This window comes from Macrobrachium nipponense, chromosome 1, assembly GCF_015104395.2.
Source record: "Macrobrachium nipponense isolate FS-2020 chromosome 1, ASM1510439v2, whole genome shotgun sequence".
Lineage (NCBI taxonomy): Eukaryota > Metazoa > Arthropoda > Malacostraca > Decapoda > Palaemonidae > Macrobrachium > Macrobrachium nipponense.
The window spans coordinates 58,534,334-58,554,945 of NC_087200.1; the positions used below are offsets into that span (position 1 = coordinate 58,534,334).

Here is a 20,612-nt window from a genome sequence, read left to right on the forward strand (position 1 = left end):
TTGGGAAAAGTCAGATCATGTACCCAAGGTAGGAAAACTAGCTTAGCTTTGGCATTCCTTGGAGAAGCTTGTGCCTCTCTGGCAAAGCCACCTGTGCTCCTTGAATAACAATTGTAGCCCCCGTGGCCAGCTTGTCATGACCCTCCTCCTCAACTTGTGCCCTTTTGTCGAGATGTCAGAGGGGATCTAGCATTGGAGACAGATGAAAGAAACCTTTTATCAGGAGTTTCTCTGAACTCCCCTCCTTCAGAAATGCCTCTGTTTCCAGAACCATTGAAGGAGGGGAGGGCTGCAAATCTAACAGGAGAATTCATTTCAGGTGGGTCACAGAACACACCTCATCTGCACATCAATGTTCTAGAGATGCAAGCAGTGTTGCAGGCATCTTGAGCTGTTTCAGTTGCCACTGCAGATGAATGAATGGGTCATTTGCCAAACCTTAGGGATATCAGCCTGATGCATACCGGGTAGGATGAGAGTGCTGGCAGATCAACTTAATTATCAGGGTCAAGTGGCAGGGACAGGGTGTGCCTTACATCCTTGAGTAACAGAGAGGCTGTTTGAGCTGTGGGGATCTCCATGCTCGATTTCTTTGTGGCCAGGTTGGCGAGATATCAGATTCGATGTCTTCCAGTTCTTGACCCTTTGGGATGAGTTTTGTGGGGTGTGAATGCAGTGACTGTAATCTTTCTTCCCTTTCTCCTTTTGGTCTCCTTTTGGAGCAGCATCTAGGCCAAAGTATGGTACGATCAGATTAGATACAGGTAAGCACACTTCGAGCACCCAGTCTTAGAGATCTGTCTTTGAGATACTAATCTCTCAGCTCATCTCTTTAACAAGGAGTCTGGAAGAGCTATTCTCAACCCATCAGTTTTTGTAAGCTAGAATTAGATACCTTCCAAATGTTATATCCCCCATGGGGGTATTCTCCAAGTCTTTCTACACTTGGGCGATGCTCCATATACCCCTCACTCAGACTCAGGCCCCATTGCTCTTTTATCCCATATGTCAGACTTGAGTAGAGGGTTACGGAGTCATTGTGACTGGGATCATGGTAATTATGGGTGGGTTTCAACTTCAGTCAGCTGTCAGAGACAACCTCCCACTTAAAGAGTGAGCCTCTTTTTATATAAGAATATGGCTGATATTTGTGTAGGAATAATGATTAAATTCCAAATTTACATGCATTTCCTTAGGTATACAAACCAGAGCTTGCTATCATAGTAACTACCTCGACCACCCCACTTTGTCCCTGTGCCTGAAGAAAAAAGTTCCCTGTTACAGTAAGTTAGTATTCCCCTTCTCACCCCCATAACTAGTACTACTACATTGTTACCAAATTCAATGACTGTCTCCCAGTTCATGCTTGTATACCTAGGGAAAATACAAATATGTTAAAAATTGGATCATTTTTAATCAACAGTTTGCATTGGTAGTAATTGAAATGCACTGACTCATTGTACTATGAAAATTATTCGGGAACATACTTTGTAAGGTTTGTTTGCATCTGTGAAACTGAAACATTTGTATAAGTTGCTTGATTTTACACATAATGTGGAAATATTTTACTAAAAACAGTACCTTATTGCAGGGAGAAAATGCCACGCAAGAAGGCATCACGTGCTCCTAGTCGAGCAAAGCCAACAATGCCAGATGATTCCATATGTATGCCAGATATGGAAGTTGATCAGCGTAAGAAGAAGCTAGAACTTTTGTTGAAGGATTTTGATGTGCAAGGTTAGTTTATAGCAAAACTTCAAGAAGAATACATAATGGTTATTTGGTGTAATTATTTTATTTTGTTCATTATGTGTAGAATATAGTGTGCATTTTTTTTTAAGTCATTCAAGCAACACATTTCAGTTAATTTGGAATGAATCTTACCAAGTGTTAAATTAGCTTATAGCTTATATCTTCGCACCACTAGGTGCAATCAGTATCCATAATAAAACAAAATAACACTTGGCTAACCGTCTAAGACTATCTCTTTAATCACCTGTTTCCCACCAGGTGGCATTGGAATGTTTACCGAAATGGTCGAAAAACGCAATTGTAAGCTAAAACTCTTACATTCTAGTAATATTCAATCATTTGTCTTCATTTTGCAACAAATTGGAAGTCTCTAGCACAATATGTCGATTAATGGTGAATTTAAAAAAAAAAGAAAAAACTTTTTCCTTACGTCTGTGCGGTAACTGCCGAAAAAATCAAATTCTTTCTTCATATTGTTGTAATGTTTGCACCGTTTTATATTACCGTTACATAAAGTTTTATATATGAAAATGTGCGCAATTTCATGTAGAATACAATTAAAAACAACCCATGGTTGTAGCTTTTATCAGTTTTGAAATATTTTCATATAAATCACAATAAGTGCCAAAATTTCAACCTTTGGTCAACTTTAACTCAACCAAAATGGTCGAAAAATGCAATTGTAAACTAAAACTCTTATATTCTAGTAATATTCAATCATTTACCTTCGTTTTGCAACAAATTGGAAGTCTCTAGCACAATATTTCAATTAATGGTGAATTTTTGAAAAAAAAAAACGTTTTCCTTACGTCCGTGTAGTAACTGCCGAAAAAATCAGAAATTCTTCCGTCAGTCTGTTGTAATGTTTGCACCGTTTTATATTATCTGTTACATAAAGTTTTATATATGAAAATGTGCGCAATTTCCTGTAGAATACAACAAAAACAACCCATGATTGTAGCTTTTATCAGTTTTGAAATATTTTCATATAAATAACTATGTACCAAAATTTCAACCTTTGGTCAACTTTGACTTGACCAAAATGGTCAAAAAACGCCATTGTAAGCTAAAGCTCTTACATTCTAGTAATATTCAATCATTTGCCTTCATTTTGCAACAAATTGGAAGTCTCTAGCACAATATTTCGATTTATGGTGAATTAAAAAAAAAAAAAAAAAAAAAAAAAAAACTCATTACGTCCGCGCAGCAACTCCCGAAAAAATAAGAATTTAATGTATGACACTTACCTGGCAGGTATATATATAGCTATATTCTCTGTCAAATATTTGACAGAATATAGCTATATATATACCTGCCAGGTAAGTATACATTAAACTTTTTTTTTTATCATAAAACTTCATTTTAATGTATGACACTTACCTGGCAGGTATATATATAGCTATATTCTCTGTCAAATGTTTGACAGAGAATATAGCTATATATATACCTGCCAGGTAAGTATACATTAAACTTTGTTTTATCATAAAAACTTCATATTCTTTTGTCAGATTGTCATAATGTTTGCCCCGTTTTATATTAGCCGTTACATAAAGTTTTATATATGAAAATGTGTGCAGTTTCATGTAGAATACAATAAAAAAAATAACTAATTTTTGTAGCTTTTATCAGTTTTGAAATATTTTCATATAAATAACAATAAATAGAAAAAATTCGACCTTCGGTCAACTTTAACTCGACTGAAATGGTTGAAAACTCTAATTGTAAGCTACAACACTTAGTCTAGTAATATTCAATTAATTACCTTCATTTTGCAACAAATTGGAAGTCTCTAGCACAATATTTTGATTTATGGTGAATTTTGTAAAACAATTTTTTTGACGTACGTGTGTATCAATTCATACATCATATTGTGATAATATTTCTCTGTGTTTGTTTTGATAATTTTACAATTGTTATATACAAAATCATTGCAATTTAGTGTACAATACAATGAAAAAAATTAACTCATTATCTTTAACCGTTTTCCTCACAGCGCGATTTGTATACAATTGTATATAATAGTTTATAATAATATGTATTAATAATAATAATAATAATAATAATAATAATAATATCCTTTTTTGTTCATGAAGCTTACCTGTCAGATATATATATAGCTGTATTTTCTGAAGGTCCGACAGAATTTCAAAAACTTCTGGCACACGCAGTGGTCGGCCAGGTGGTTAGTACCCATTCCCACCGTGGGAGGCGGGTATCAGGAACCATTCCCATTTTTCTATTCATAATTTTTCTGTCGCCGGTGCTGGAAAACATCTGTTTTACAGTACCTCCGTCTTAGGATTTTTGGAAACTTCATTGCTGCTAAGTATCCTCATTGTCTTTTGATTTATTTACTTGGATTTGTGGCTAGGCATACGCTATCTTAAATTGATTTGAATTTGATTCATTTTTGCATAAGATATCTGAATCTAGTTAGGCTAGTTTCAGAGGGTGTTGTCTGCAAAGATAGGGTGTGGCTACCGAAAGCTTCGGTAGATCCGCACTTGGTATGCACGAGGGGTATGGGTCTTGCTTCTTTGTTGAGATTTGTCATAAGGAGGTGTGAGACTTTGTCTAATTCCGTAAAGGAAGACGTATGATTCGTATGTACACAATTTAATCAGTAAACAAAAGTCAGGGTAGTGAACCTGCTAACCTTCCTGTAAGACTTTATTTTGCCTAACCCTGTAGTATGGCCTACGGGCTATGAATATGTCTGCGAGAGGTGCTTGCTCTCCTTCATTGTTGTGAAGAGTGCTACTTCTGTAATTGTTACTCCTAACCCTGTAGTGTTGCCTTCGGGCCTAAAACAGTGTCTGTAGAGGGTATTGCCTTTCTCTGATACTCTGAGAGCAAAAGTGAAGTGGCTAAGTACAGTGACAGTGCCCCTTGTGTAGTGGAGGGTGCGTCAGATCGGCCTTATTTTCGCCTCTAGGCCGGGACCTCTGCTTGACTCCTGGGAACACAGGGAGAGGAGCATGTTCGAAAGCCGCCAAGGAGAGTTACGAGGAACCCCCACCGATCTGACGTGCCTTCGGCAGACCTGAAGATACTCCCAGGCTGCCAAAGTGCGTGCACGTGCACGAATCCTGAAGGATTGCTTCTCGTCCTCCGAAGTGTCCTCCCCGCGCAGGGGTTGGAGCTTTCGGAAGGACTCGCGCCCTCTAAATAGAAGCTTTATAGAAGAGGACGCTTCACGTCCTCTCTCTCTCTCTCTCTCGTTATACGTTTCAGTGAGAAGTAAGAAGGCGGGGGAAACGTCGCCTGACGTGTACTTCTTTCCACCGAGAAATACGAAAAAGAAGTCATAGTAGCAGGACGCTTTTGAGAGCGGACGTCCGAGCTTTGTTACTGTGAGAATAAGAAGGCGTTCCCTCGCCCCTCGTATTCTCACACGATCAACCCTTCTCCTGAGACTGCTTCGTGCAGTCGGATTTCTCTCCGAGATGTATCTCGCTCTTCCCTGAAGGCAGTTTCTCTCGCTTGTTTTGACGCCTGTCAGGAGCGTGACGCTTTTCTGCACGCTTCTTTTGACGCTCGGCTTGGACGGGACGCTCGAATGGACGCCAGGCGCGCGCGAGTGCACGCCAAGCGCGCACCAGTGGACGCCGAGCGCGCGCCAGTGGACGCCGAGCGCACGCCAGGTGTGTCGCCTGCCTCTGAACATTTCTGTTGAACTCTTCAAGCTCTTGTTTACGATTTGGGCCTAAAGAATTTTTTACCTCTACCCTCGGTGATACCTTCTACCTCACCTGCAAAGAATGTGAAGTAAGCAGTGCTTCGGAGGAAGCTTAAAAAAGTGAACAGACAAACTTCGTCTTCAAAACCCAGCAAGACCTCGGGTTTCGTGAATTCAAGAGGTATCTGTCAATTAATATTGCTTTTCGCAAAGGTGGATGGAGTTAAGGAAAGCTCAAGGGAAGATCTCGTTTGCTCTACCGCAGTCAAGACTTTGCGATAAGGCAGTTACGGGTTATGTAAAAGCTCGATGTCCTGCACGTCATGACGCTCGACAACGTTCGGTAGGATTCTTGCAAAGGCACTCATCAAGAGGACGCTCTTCAGGAAAGCGCAAGACAGGACTTCCTTTGCCATACTGCCAATAAATTTAGGTTGCAAGCTTTTTAGTCCATCTGAAGGGCTTTTCAGATGATAGATTTTGTTAGTTCCTAGTTCGGGACTACGCTGCCGAAGTTGAACATCGGGGTCCTACCTGCCGTAAGCTCAGTCTCTTAACAGGATTCTTGCCCCTTCCTCGATGATAACCGGGAATCGGAAAAATAATATGCTCGACTTCCTGGATTATGTTTTGTCAATTCTGTGACTTTCCCCCTTCGACAATATACTATCTTTTGTCAAGTAAGTGGGTATCCCCTCATTGACAAAATATCTCTTTGTCCCGTAAATGGGTTAGTTCGCCTTTTTTTGGGGGACGCATTACAACTAACATATAAGAAGCTTGAGCTGTCCGCTTCGATTCTCTAAGATTTGTTCATGAAACTTGCCTGTCAGATATATATGTAGCTGTATTTCCGAATTCAGCTATAGATATGTCTGCCAGGTAGGTATGAACAAACTTTATTGTATCATAACAATATCATATTTTGCCTTGCGTTATTTTACTACTGGTTGGTTCAAGTCATATACGCTTGCTGTAGTTACCTCTTCGGATGGCAACCGAGAGGTCTATTGTCTATTATTTTAAGGGTCTTTAATCGTTACTCCCTGCAACCTTCCAGGAGTTTCCGATTTATCTTTTACCGTTGTATGGTAGTGTTTTGACGACACAAACGCATCTCTATATTTAGCGTTTTCTGTTTCGCTTAAATATACCAGCTTGAGAGTCTCTTTCTGCTCAAAAAATAACGAACCTATTTCTTCGTAGAATAGAGTAGCTGGCAACCCAGGCTTAACGGTAAGAGACGACGAACGTGTAAGCTGCTGTCACTGTCCTCCAGTCCAACCGAGCCAGTACCAGCTCGTTCGCTGTCATGCGCGGTAGGTTACGTCTCTCTCTCCTGCGGGATTGACTGACTAACTGTATCTCTGCCCTACAATCACGGACTTTAGCCTAAGATTGAGGGGATTTCTTACATGAATGAATAAACATTGCATTCGTTTTGCCTTACTATGTTCAACAGAGATATCTCTTACTTCTTTCGGTGCTCGTTACCGCACGGTATAGGACTACGAGTCTACCGCAACATTGCACTATTATATGCTCTCCTGCTTAGGCAAAGCGCAGCCTTTTTAGGGAAGTAAGCATGCTCGGTGAGGGAATGGATGAGCCTGCTGGGGACCATTTCCTTCCTGAAGAAGTTTGTTTCCCTGAATAGACTGCAATTCAGACCTCTACAATTTTTTCCTACCGGGTAACTGAAATTTTATCCAAGATCTAGGAATGATTCTGAACATCTCTCAGTGCGTCAAGTATCACCTGAGGTGATAGAGAGAAGGTGCCGGAAATCTGGAGAGGGTTTCAGATGTCCTGGAACATAATCTGAAAGAAGTGGAAGCAATTCGGTCGTCCCTCCAGTCCTCGAAACGAGTTTTTGGAACCAGTGGTCCAGATCAACTCGGATATTCCACAGCTCTCTCATATCTTAAGAAGTATCTTCTCTCGGTCCCTGTTTGAGTTTACGAGAAAGAGCCTATTATGACAACAGGCATAGAACGTAACGATCCTCTAGAGGTTCGTTACAGGATTGCAAAAGTCCGTACGAATCTTCTCGATCGACGGCAGCAACTACTGACTTCCGAGTGGAATCTTTGTTTAGAAGTATGTTGAGAGTTGTGGAGACTTTAGGGACGTCCTTTCTTTCATCTCTTTGCTATGTTGAGGATGAAGAGGCTTCTTCTTCTCTGCTCCCTTATTCTCGATCCGGTAGCGGTAGCATTACACGCCACCCTATGGTATTGAACGGGGATGGATGTTTAGTCTCTTTTCCCCCTTTTTTCAAACGCTTAGGAAATGTAATAAGATGAATTATGACGTCACAGGGAGCGACACTGACACTGATCGCCCCATGTTGGCCTTCAAGATCCTGGATTCACAGAGGTCACGTCCTTCCTAGTTCACTTTCCAAGGACCTTTTCCGAGAGAGTCGGTCTACTCTAACACGAAAGGTACCTATAACCTCTCCGCTCTGAGTCTGAACTACTTTCAGACTATCGAGATGCTGGCAGTCACAACTATTAAAGAATACGCAAATATGTTGTTGACGGCCTTTGCGCTCAGAGATTTGCTTCTGTCAAACAACAAAGCCCTTCACGATCTTTGAGTTCTGTGGAATCTCGAAACTCGCTCACCTACTTTTTGTCTCGCCTGTTTTCTCGGAGTCAGACACTCGTGCGAGATCAGGCGACATATAGTAGCCCTGAGTTTCTTGTTGACGAAGTCGGTTGCGTTTATACACCCCCGTTGATCGTGTAACATGAGACCAGGTTGGACTGTCAGGCATTCGTTCTTCGGGACTGAATCGCCTTTTGCTTCCGCGCTCCTTTCTCATGGAACCAGAAGCTCGAGTCAGGAGTTGCTCATGAGTTGATTCGCTGACGACGTTGGGTTGCGTTGATACACCCCCCAAGGTTTGCTTAGCTTGAATCGCCCAGGCAGTCCAGACACTCATCCTTCAGCGAAGAATAGTGCCTTATGGTCTTCAGGGTACAGCCTTGCTGTCCTTGATTTGTCTGACTGGTCAACTGGTCGGTCACCTGACTTTAGTACAGACGGACTGACTGTGAGACCATCGAAGCTTTCAATATGGAACTTAGACGTAGTCTGAAGTTCTTGATGTCAAAGCATTCGAACCTCTCCTACCTGTTAACTTCTTGCACGTGATCAGAAAGGCCTATATTCTAATCACCTAGATACGACAAAAAGAGTTAGTGAGGTTTTAAGCCATCGTAAGAAGTTTTGGCTTTAGAGAACACAATGCGGTGTGTTCTCTAAGCCTTCCGTTGTGGCCTAAGAATGGAAATCCGTCTTGTCCTTGGGCCAGGAGCTTGGAATCAAGGATGGCACAAGTTATTGGGCAGGAGCCAGAGAGAGTCCTGTGCCCTGTCGGATCTTTCAAGTTTTATCTACATAAAACTCAAGAAAGTCGAAGTACTTCGGGCAATCTGCAGTGTTCCGAAAAAGACCAGACTTGGCCATATCGAAGAACACCCTGGCTTTAGTGTTCAGGAGTCTTTCAAAAAGGCTTCTTCATTGTGTTTGCACAAAGTTTGAAAATCTTTTGATCTGAATGCCTCCACGAGGTGAGGGCGTGGCCTCGGAAGCATTTCAACAGAGCATGGCACTCGGCTACATCCTGAGTACCACGTTTTAGCGAAGCAACTCTGTGTTCACTTCACACTCCCTGCGGGATGTGAAGATGGCACATGAGATCTGCTGCTCGCTAGGGCCATACGTGTCTGCAGACACAATCTTGGGGATAAGAAGTGCCACTCATCCTATCCTTGTAGAAAATGGTGAGGAAGAGCTCTTAATTTAGTTGTTGAGTCGCCGCCAATGGCGACTTCTTAACTCTTAAGCCTTAGTTAAAACACCTTAACTTTGGCTAGGTTGGTCAGGTGGTGATATATATGTATATATATTTATTTTACTTCTTAGCCCTCATGGTATGGTCAATATGGTCTAGTCACATTTTGGTCACGCCCCCGTTGACAGATCATCTGGAGTGCACCAGCTATATAGGTCTCTACCTCGCTGGCAACTCTAGTAAAGCAGAAGCAGACTTGGGTGACAGTAATCACGAAGTCAGCTATGCTAACAGGTGGAACCAAGATGTAAATCATGTGCATGCATTTGTTTCCCAAAATCCTTCTATTCTGTCCCTTCCCACCTCCAACGGTGGGATTCATATATATATATATCTGACAAGTAAGTTTCATGAACAAAATGATATTGTTATGATACAATAAAGTCTGTTCATACTTACCTGGCAGATATATATAATCAAGTACCCACCCACCTCCCCTCAGGGGGACAGTGAAATAAAAATTACGAATAGAGAAAATGGGAATGGTTCCTGATACCCGCCTCCCAGCGGCGGGAATGGGTACTAACCACCTGGCCGACCACTGCGTGTCCGGAAGTTTTTTGAAAATTCTGTCGGACTTCAGAAAATACAGCTATATATATATATCTGCCAGGTAAGTATGAACAAACTTTATTGTATCATAACAATATCATATTTCAGCTCAGGGCCATATACATGGAATATACAAAATACAGACAGTATCATACACAATCTAGATACATGAGACAACATGATAAAAAAAAAAAGAATAATCGGGACTCATCCACAAAATAGCTGAGGTAGCATAAAAGATAGTAAAAATTAATACTGGTAATAACAGTAATAATATTGGTGAGAAAAAAAATGCATTAAGAGTTATAACCGTTAGTGCACAGATTATATAACTTAAATTTCAACCAGAGACCTTAGGTGGTTACAGTAGTCAGGTCCAGAGGGCTAAATACGAAAAGTGAATGTAAAAAAACTTTTAACTGGATAGTAATCACAGTAATAATGAAAAATTAAAATATCAGCAATAAATATAATAATGACAAAATCTGCAGATGATATCTTGCCAATACAGAGATTAAGTCCTTTAGGGGACAAAGGCTTCATTTTCCCATCTTTCCCACAATTTAGATCTTCTTCTTGCTTCACTCCTTAGGATGCTTTGTATGTGCGAGTTGCTGCTGTTTCTCACTCGCGTTACCAGACTGGACATTGTTCGCCTAACAATGATTTTTAAATTGTCCAGGTGGTTTTCTATGAACATCTGTGTGGCAGAGTGGTAGTGGGCAGTGTTTGTGAGGCATCTCAGAATGTCATTGTGCACAACAGAGATGTGTCTCATGGTCTCTCGAGTATAGTTTATCCAGAGGGAACACCCATAGATACTGTAGCAGTACGAGCGGAAGAGCAGCAGTTTCACGCCTCGGTGACAGAAGGCAAACCTCCTTGCAATCATGTTGCCAGTTGCACATAGTTTACGACGCCTCTGTTCAATGTCTACCGTATCTTTTAGGTCGACGGTGATAATGTGACCCAAATACGGAAATTCGTGCACAAATTCCAGCCGATGGTTTCCGAGGAAAATTTGTGGTTCTGCAATATGCTGAAGCGATCTGGGGAGCAGCGACATGCACTGGGTCTTGGTTTCATTGTAGATTATATGAAATTCCTCTGCATATTGGCGGCAAGTGTCGATGAGTCGTTGGAGACCTTTTACTGATGGGGAAATCAGAACCATATCGTCAGCGTAACAGAGGTTGTTTATAGTTGTTTCATTTACAGTGCATCCGATTGGGAGTGAGTTCAGTTTGACATTCAAGGCATCTGTGTACGTATTAAACAGGTATGGAGAGAGAATGGCCCCTTGCCGGAGCCCGTTTAGGGAGATGAAGGTGTATGATAATACGTTACCCCATTTGACACAGAATTGCTGTGTTGAGAACCAGCAATGTAAAATGCCAATTAGATATAGGGGTGTGCCCCTTTTGTGCAGCTTCAGGAAGAGCTTCAGGTAGTTTACTCTGTCAAATGCTTTTCTCACATCTACAAAACAAAGAAAAACAGGAGAGGCTGATGATAGGTAGTAGTTCAGCAAGTCTTTCAGTATGTAGATGCAGGTGACGGTTGAGTGGTTTGCTTTAAACCCGAACTGGTTGTCAGTGGTGTGTAGAAAGGGGAGAAGTCTCACAAGAAGAACCGACTCAAGTATCTTCGATGCGATCGTTTTGATTGCAATCGGCCGGTAGTTGCCAGGGTCAGCTGCATCCTTTAGCTTGTTTTTGATTAATGGTATCAAGTGAACTAAGAGTGGGGAGTCTGGAAGAAACTGGTGAATTATGTACGCATTGAATAGGGCAGCTAGCAAAATGTAAATTATTGGATGGCAGAATTTGAAAGCCTCTGCAGGAAGACCATCACAGCCGGGTGATTTATTATTAGGTAGGCTGTTTATGGCATCGCTGATGTTACCTGGCGTAATACAGTCTGCAAAATGAAATTGAATGTTGTCAGTAAGGAGGTTATCTACATCCCTTCGGGAAGCTTGATTATTTATGCAATTCAGGATATTGTTGAAGTGATCGCCCCACATACTTGCGATAGCTTCGTCTCCGAGTGCTTCCCCTACTCTCTGTGATAGCTTTTTATTTTTAGGATTTAAGGAATGGATATCTTTCCAAAGACGAGGGTAATCAGTAAACATTGACATATTTTTGCAGTAGACATAAAAGAATCTATACTAAATTTCTATAATTACTATGTATACCATAGTTACGTATGTAACAGTGGTTTCACTACCAAATCTCACACGTAAACATAGACGTATTACAGTAGACATAGAAGAATCCTCTTAATTTCTTAATTACTACGCACATATATACCATAGTGGCTTCTCTGATTTAAGCAATGGCTAACCTCTTCTTTACCAGCAAGCTTAACAAAGCTTGAAGATTGCATTCGCTACTGAACCGCACATGTAACCAACGTACATAACATTGCCTTCACTCCAAAACTAACACTTAAATATGTATTGCATTTGCTACTGAAACGCGCGCCTCATGTTTGAGCATTGTTTTTAGACTAGGTCTATGCCTAAAAAAGCAAGCAGGGGTGCTTGATTAAATTTTTTTTCCCTCATCACTTTCATATAGAGGAGAGGATAGACTAAACTTAAGGTTTATTTTGGAGTTGGGAATGGTGGAAACATTTTGAAGAAGGAAAACGTTAGATGCCATGTAAACACTTTTCCATTACTTCAGAGATTAACAATATTCAAATGTTTAAACATAGATAGCCAGCAGTAGTGTTTTTTGTCTCATGATACACCTGGCAGCAATGAACAACCTCCACTATGGTTTATTTTGCTCTAAATCCTTCAAAGCGCATTCTTAAGAGGTCTTTGTGTACTGTACCTCGTACTTTGCATTTAAGAAGGGGTAAAGATGTGTAGGAGTTTTGAGGGAGAGAGGAAGCTTGAATTGGGCACTCAGTTCCTAGCACCGGCCCTGGACAACATTAACAGGATTACTGTTGTAGCCTACATGCACAATTGATAAATACTTGAAAAATTTGTGAAAATCACTTCAAATATGACATCTTGATATCTACTGAAATATCAAAACTAAAAAAATAGGAAAACAAACAAACCAGTCTCTACTTAAGAAGAAAAACATACATACTTATTACTAATCATTATCATGCCACCGAAACACCATTTTTCTTTAACAGATCACATACACAAAGAATAAATACTTGAAAATTGTGTGAAACTCACTTCAGACATAATTAAAATTTTGATAAGTACTGAAAAAATCAAACTTAAAAAAGGAAAAAAATCAGACTTAATCATGAAGAAAAAATATTATTCACTCTTTACTGGGTATTTATATTCACAAAATTTAACATTCCCTAGTTGGGTTCAAACTTAGCAATCAACTCATTTGTTATTGCTGCTTTTGAGGCAATTTTACTATGAAGATACATATATTCACTATAACTGTGTATGAAATTGAGGAATTTTATGCATTTTATTAAAAATTTTAGTGAAAATACATTCTAAAATTGTACTTGAACCCAAAGTATGATAGAATTTATTCCAAGCTCCAATTCTTGGGTCAAATTATGCTAAAAAACTTGAAATTATGCTACATTTGGTAACACTGGATGACGCTAACCAGCAGTGCCTGGTGAAAACAGTTTTGTTTACAAACATCATATGTTCTGGGGGTCGGAATCCAGTTTTTTTGTTTTTCGAACACAGATAACAAACGTTTAATTGGAAAGAAAGTTTCGTGGTGAAAATCTGATTATGTCGAGTTCTAATGCGGTCGTGAGGTGGGGCTCTACTGTACCTTAAATAACATCCTACTTCAAATATACCTAAAATTACTAACCTATTACTGTACAGTCATACCCCTACATACGAAAATCCCTTCGTACAAAAAATCCAGGTTACAAAGGCAAGGACGAAGATTTTTTTGCTTCTGTGTACGAAAATAATTCAGGTTGCAAAAGGGTTAAGTCCTAGATTCTCCTGGGCTGCCGAGAACAATTTTAAAACTCGCGCGCCGCCAACTCAGTAGACTCGCCACTATCCTCCTGCTCTCCCATTGGTTCCTGATGCTAGTCACTGCTGTAAGATCCTGCTCTCATATTGGTCAGCATCTGTCCCATCATGCCTCTATGTAAAGACGTTCTTTGCCCATTTTTTGCGGCAGCGGTATCGTAAACACCTGGAATTTGTTCACTCACATAAATTTCGTATGTTAATGTAAATTTGTGTTAGTGATTTCGCTTTCATTGTACTGTAGGTAATTTACTTTATCATGTTGTGTGTGAACTTAATTACTTACGTTATTAGCCATGGGTCCCAAGAATGTTGTTGAAGTTCACAGAAAGAAGAGGATGCTTTCTATGGAGACAAAGATAGAGGTAATCAAGAAGTGTTAATGTTTTCTGCCATTTGTTAATGTGTTTCGTAAAGTTTAGTGTTAATGTTTTCTGCCATTTTTTAATGTGCTTCGTAAAGTTAAGTGTTCATGTTTTCTGCCATTTGTCCTCCTCCTCTGTTGCCACTTTCGGACATCACCTCACTCGAAAGGTAAAGTTCCACATTTCACTACGTACGTACGTACAGTATTTCTTGTACCCTGTACACTAATACACTTTATTTACAGGTACAGCATGGTTAGGTGGTATTGAATGGTCCAAATTGTTGTATTTCATTGTTTATTGGTCAATTTAGCTTTATTATAAATTTTACTGTGGTTTTTTTGTAGGGCTTGGAACAAATTAGGCAATTTACATGTAAAACGTAGTTCTAGATATGAAAAAATCAGGGATTAAGGCCACTTCGGAACGGATTGATTTCGTAACCTGAGGCACTACTGTATAATGGGCCACCGATAACTGGGAACTGCCTGATGAGAATTTTTGTGCTTACCTACTATTAAAGTGTAAACCAAACCGGCCTCCCGACATCTTGTGGGTGATCATGAAGAATTCTGACAAGATTGTCAACATTCCAATGCCACCTGATGAGGAACAGGTGATCACAGAGACAGTCCTAGCATGTTTGCCAAGCAAAATTATGTTTTATTTTGAAGATTGTCAATTGCACATTATGGCACGAAGATATAAGCTAACTTTAATGGTAGGTAAATATCCAAATAATGATTTTATTGTGAAAATTCTCATTTTATCATATTTTTTAATATTGAAAATAAAAAATCTCTTGACTGGATATTTTCGTGACAGTAGTTTTTATCTTAATGGAAATAGAAAATAACCTTTGGCATGTCAATTTTTTAAGCCTGGAAGTATAGTATTTATTGAACATTAGCTGTCCTTCAGTTGCAGAGAGAGTAACAGAAATGGAGAAGAATATGCAAGCCATTCTGGAGTCCATTTGCAACATATACAAGAGAGATATTACTCGTTACCCTGAGGCAACTCGAAAGATGTTATGGAGTGACTATATTAAGCAGGTACGTTACTCAGCTGAATGTGGTGAGAAAGTGGGAAGTTTATTGAAAATAAAACAGAGCTTGATTGAGGTGCAGTTCTACAATAAGAGCCTGAGCAAGTAAATGCATAGAAAGGTTAATTAATGAGCAAATAGATCTTAAAACAGAATATGTACATGGAGAGATGTTGTCCAAAGAGACTGCAGTCTTCTGTCGGTGATGTGATTATTTATAAGTATTTTTAAGACTTTGTAGGATAAAAGAGAGGCAGAACTGAAATATATGGGAGTGAAAGCAAAGCAGGGCTCAGTGTGAAATTCAGTTCTTTAAGGAAGTAACTAGCAAAGATGTATGGAGGGTAAGTATGTAGTACTGTGGTGAATGGGTGATGTGGCTGATCAAGGTATATACGGCCCTGTCTACACTAGCAAACACTGCCCAGTGGGCAAACACTTTTCCCATAACCTGTTCCCTGTACTGATCGACCGAGCATGGAGCCAGAACAATGCGATTGTCTGGTAACTGCTTCAGAAGTAAGAGAAAATATAAACAGCTGGAAGTGCCCAATGGGCATGCCTGCTAGTGTGGACAGGCCATAGGTTATATCTGGCTGAGGGAATGGTCTCTATGTACAGGTAAGAGAAATAATTATCATCATCATAGGACATCTCTGAAGAGTAACATAATGATCGTATGTCATAAGGGATCACCACATTGGAAGTCTCCTCTGTTGGAGATGCACGTTTCCTGGGCAGATCAGGGATATGTATTTAGAACGTATCTGTGCTGAAATTTTTGTCATAGAACATTCTCTTGGGTTATCCTATTGTCTCTTCTGCCAACTTGGAAAGACCAATGTTAGACTTCTCTTTGACAGGAAGCTAAGGGTCTTCCATGCATGGTCCCAGAATTATTTATTGGAAAAGACAACTCCTTTATGGTCATGTTTCATTGTATTTTAACTCTTGGACTAAGTGTTAGATATCTAAATATCTAACATCTCAAAGGCTTAGGTCTTCTTTAGCACTCTCATTTCCAAGAAGAATGATTGCATGCGCTGAACCCCCTGTCGGTTCAGGATTCTCATACCTCCCTCCAAGTCTGAGTCTATCCTATTGTTAAGATCAAAGGTTTGTTTGGTATATGAACAAATGGCAAATTTTTAATGAATTTGTGTTTTTCATAGCTAACAAACTTGAGGTCTTAATGTTGACTGCCCACCTCTAGCCACTCCTCTCAATTTTCATCCTGGGTTGGAAGAAAGACTGATGCAACACTGGATTCAAATGCACTCTCTTGATGTGCCTCCACATCAGCTACGCATCAGATGCCAGATGCCACAGATTCCTTGCATTTACAATCTTTGGTTGTTTTTCACCAGTTTCCAGCTGGCACTAGATTTATTCTATTGTTAAGACATCAGGTTTGTTATCTTTGAAAAATACAAATTGATTAAAAATTTGTCATTTTCAAAAACCCAAACCTCTGCTTACAAACCCAACTCAGCCTACCACAGTGGTGACTGTAATGGTATCAGTAAAGACTGAACTGTTTCTCGCAACATGTCCAGAGGTGAAATTGTTTGGAAGCTCAATTTTAATAGGTAATATGATTTCCTTCCATAAAGAAAATACTGTTGGACCATTTATTTTGTATGTACCTCTTCATGTCTGTATATTTTAGTAAAAATAACTGCAGTTTATCTTATTTTTCAGGATAAAGAACCTAAAGTGAAAGTGAGGGAAAGTGTGGATAATTTACTCAATTCAGCTGATATTATTATTGCCTCTACTAAAGCCAAAAAAGGTCCTGGAAGACCCGCTAACAAGAATAATGGTATAGTACCATCATCTGCATCCAAAAGTAAGTATTCTCTAAATCTTACAAAACAGTGAAGTTCTGTAAAGTCAACATAAGGTAAGTATTCATAGATTTAGGCATTTACTGCAAATACTTATGGATTTGTTCGGAGATATTCATGGTGTGTTTGAAGTTTAATATTTGCATTTTAGATTTAATTTTCCATATAACATGGACTTGTTTTTTTATTTTTTTATTGTTTAGACAAAGTAGAGATATTAGCACTTCTATCTTTGAGTCTAATGTCTAGTAATGATTTGTAATATTCAACATTGCATTAGTTGTGCAGTCATTTTCTCTGATTAGTTTTTCATTTGCTTGACCACATCATTTATCTTAAAGTTTCCAGGGACTAGACAAAAGGCATTAATTTTATTTGAATTTAAGTTTTGGAAATGGTAATACAGTGGTCCCCCCGTATTCGCGGGTGATGCGTACCAGACCCCCCCATGAATAGTTAGAACCTGCGAATGTTTGGAACCCCTATAAAAACGCTAAAAACAGCCTATTTTGTTGGTTAAAACTCAAGGAAAACCACTAAAAATGTTCATACTTGATTTTTAAAATATTTTTATCACAAAAAGTGCATTTTATGATGAAATTGATAAAAAAACCCAGGAATTTGTGGATATTTCTCATAGAAAAATACAGCGAATGCAAGAATTTTCTGCGAATAATGCGGGGAAACGTTCCTGAGAGAAATCTGCGAATGTGTGAGTCTACGAATCCGGAGAACGCGAATATGGGGAGACCCACTGTATTCTCTTAATTATCCACACGTGCACTATTCTAGACTTGGCATTATCCCCATGCAACTGCAGTAGCTCCCTCTCCACAAATATATGTGGGTGTGTATTCAATAAATAAAAATTGATAAAAATCCTTCCATTTGGTTGATGGTGCTTGCACAGGCAGAAAAAAGGTGAAAAGCCGTTAACATTTCTTAGCACACTGAGAAAGGGATATTATTGGAGATAGATATGAGTTCATCTGACCTCTTTAAACTGGCACCCTTGGAACCAGGCCACTGCTAGACCACAGAAAATCCCAGATGACAAATCACCCCCAAAAATATCATGTATGTAAACAGTCTTGCCAGCTCGTGCCACATATTTCACATATTTATTGATGTGTTATTAAAAGTAGAACAAAGCTTATGAATAATCACTGATCGTTAGGTTTAGTTCTTTATGAAAATTCTGTCCTGCTTCATAAGCATCTCCCTGGAAATACACCTTCCCTAGGTCAGAGCTTAAACCACTATAAGCAAACTGTCAAATTCTGACCTGGCACCTTTCGATTTTTCTGGCAATTCAAATATTTTTGGCTTTTGTTTCCTTAAACTTACACGTGTGTGCGGAGAGGGAGAAAGAGAGGGATTGGGCTCGGGTTTTGTTGTTACACCAACAGATATCCATGTGCAAAAGTAAAATACTGTAATACTGTTGTATTAAGAATAATGATTATTTAATTAAACTTGTTTTGCATAATGTTACTGTATGCAATAACATTTCATGCATTATTGTCATATTATTGTACAGTAATACCTTGGGTTACGAATTTAATCCGTTCCAGAACCTGCTTCGTAACCTAAAAAATTCGTAACCTAAATGGATTTTCCCATAAGAATGTTATAAAAAGCAAATAATGCGTTCCACCCGACCATGAATGACCATTTCAATTCATATTTTTCCATTTATTTTTGTTCACTAAGGTTGAAAATTCGTGTAGGAATTACATAAAATTATAAAATTGAAGAATGAAATTAAATATAAACACTAGATTTAATATGCATGCACAGTAAAACCTGAACTTTACCTTTGGCGAGTGTGGCTGCTGGCTTGACGGAGACGGGAGGAGGGGAAGGGTGAGGAGGAGGAGGGTTAGGGCTTGGGGGGGAAATCTCCCTCCGTGAACACTTCTGGAAGACTTTCTGGTTCTTTCTCTAGAGAGCACCGTCACTACGATCACTAATTTTACGCTTACGCGACACTGTGTTGTCTTTCACAATTTTGAAAAAATATTTTTCTATGTGGAGGCTTGCTTTTGCCTGTTCTTTAAAATTTTATAGAAATGACCCACCCCATTATCGATAAACAAATTTGTTGCACTCTTACGAGCCTTTTCGCAAATGATGCTCTCACTTACGGAATCTCCTGCCAGCTGCTTCTCGTTTATCCAAACCATGAGCAAATTTTCTACATCGTCGAGAATATAAGGCCGTTTGTTTCGTCAATTACTGTGACACCTTTTGATGCTTTAACTGGCTTTAATTTCTTCCTTTTTCTTCAAAATAGTGCAGGATCGTTGAAGGGGGCGACCGCTTGAAGAATGCTGCAATGTCTTTCATGCGTTCGCCTTTATCATGCATTTGGATAATTTCCTTCTTCATTTCGACTGTAATCATCTCCTTCTTTCTTATGCTTTCCTTCTTGCTGCTTGCCTTCGTCATCTTGGGAGCCATTGTCTTTAGTATTTGGGTAATAGTAATGTATAAGCACTATCACGGAAACACAACACGTGCGCAAATCACTAAGCAAATTTGAGAGCGTATCACGGACAGATGCGTTCAATCTTACCACCAGCGAGATGGTGAAATGAGAGATGGTTTAAAAAGGGTCAAGGGATGCAAGGGAGGAAGTTACGTGACCCTCGTTAAGTTTTGGCCGAAAAAAAATGCGTCCGCCATCTTTTCGCAGATCCCACGCTCATCCGATGTCGATGTTTTAAATTAAACAAAGCAAGGCGGCCTCCCATGATGGAAATTCGCGCATTCGTATTCCAAGTGAATTTCGTATTCCAGAATGAGGGGGTCACTTCGTAAGTTAAAAAATTCGTATACTAATCGGTTCGTAACCCAAAGTATTACTGTATTATAATTTATGAACATAGGAATCAGGTGCCATTCTCATTCGTGTTTAATGTTTACATTCTAAAAATTATCAGCTCATTGCATTTTATCAATATTATCACAGCCAAGTGCTAAATGAAATGCATTTTGGAGGTTTATTTTTATATTTATTAGTTACCAAAGCTAGGTTTTGAAATGCAGCTGACATTATAAATGCAGTAGATTAAAGTAAAGTGAAAGTGTGATTTTGCCAGTACAGTGGACCCCCCATATTCACTTTCTCCGAATTCGCGGACTCACACATTCGCCGATTTCTCTCGGCAATGTTTCCCTGCATTATTCGTGGAAAATTTGCATATTTGCGGTACTTTTCTATGAGAAATATCCACAAATTCTTGTATTTTTAATCAATTTCAGCATAAAATGCACTTTTTGTGATAAAAATATTTTTAAAAAAGTATAAAAATTGTTAGTGGGTTTTTCTTGAGTTTTAACTAACAAAATAGGCAGTTTTCAGTGTTTTTTTTATAGGGGTTCCAACTATTCGTGGGTTTAACTATTCCTGGGGGGTCTGGTACACATCCCCCACAAACACAGGGGGACCACTGTATCGAATGTTGCTTTTGTCTCTGCAAAAAAACTTGTATTAGTTTT

At 39.3% G+C, this 20,612-nt stretch overlaps 1 protein-coding gene across 2 annotated transcripts in view; it reads left to right on the forward strand.

Annotated features, from left to right (window-relative positions):
• The window catches only part of LOC135219332 (borealin-like), a 90,007-nt gene that overhangs the window by 29,238 nt on the left and 40,157 nt on the right, over positions 1-20,612 (forward strand). For both annotated transcript variants that reach the window (XM_064255998.1, XM_064255999.1), the window contains exons 2-4: positions 1,592-1,737; positions 15,135-15,268; positions 16,963-17,110. In XM_064255998.1, coding sequence (XP_064112068.1) covers positions 1,592-1,737; positions 15,135-15,268; positions 16,963-17,110 — 428 coding nt within the window. The remainder of the gene's footprint in view (positions 1-1,591; positions 1,738-15,134; positions 15,269-16,962; positions 17,111-20,612) is intronic.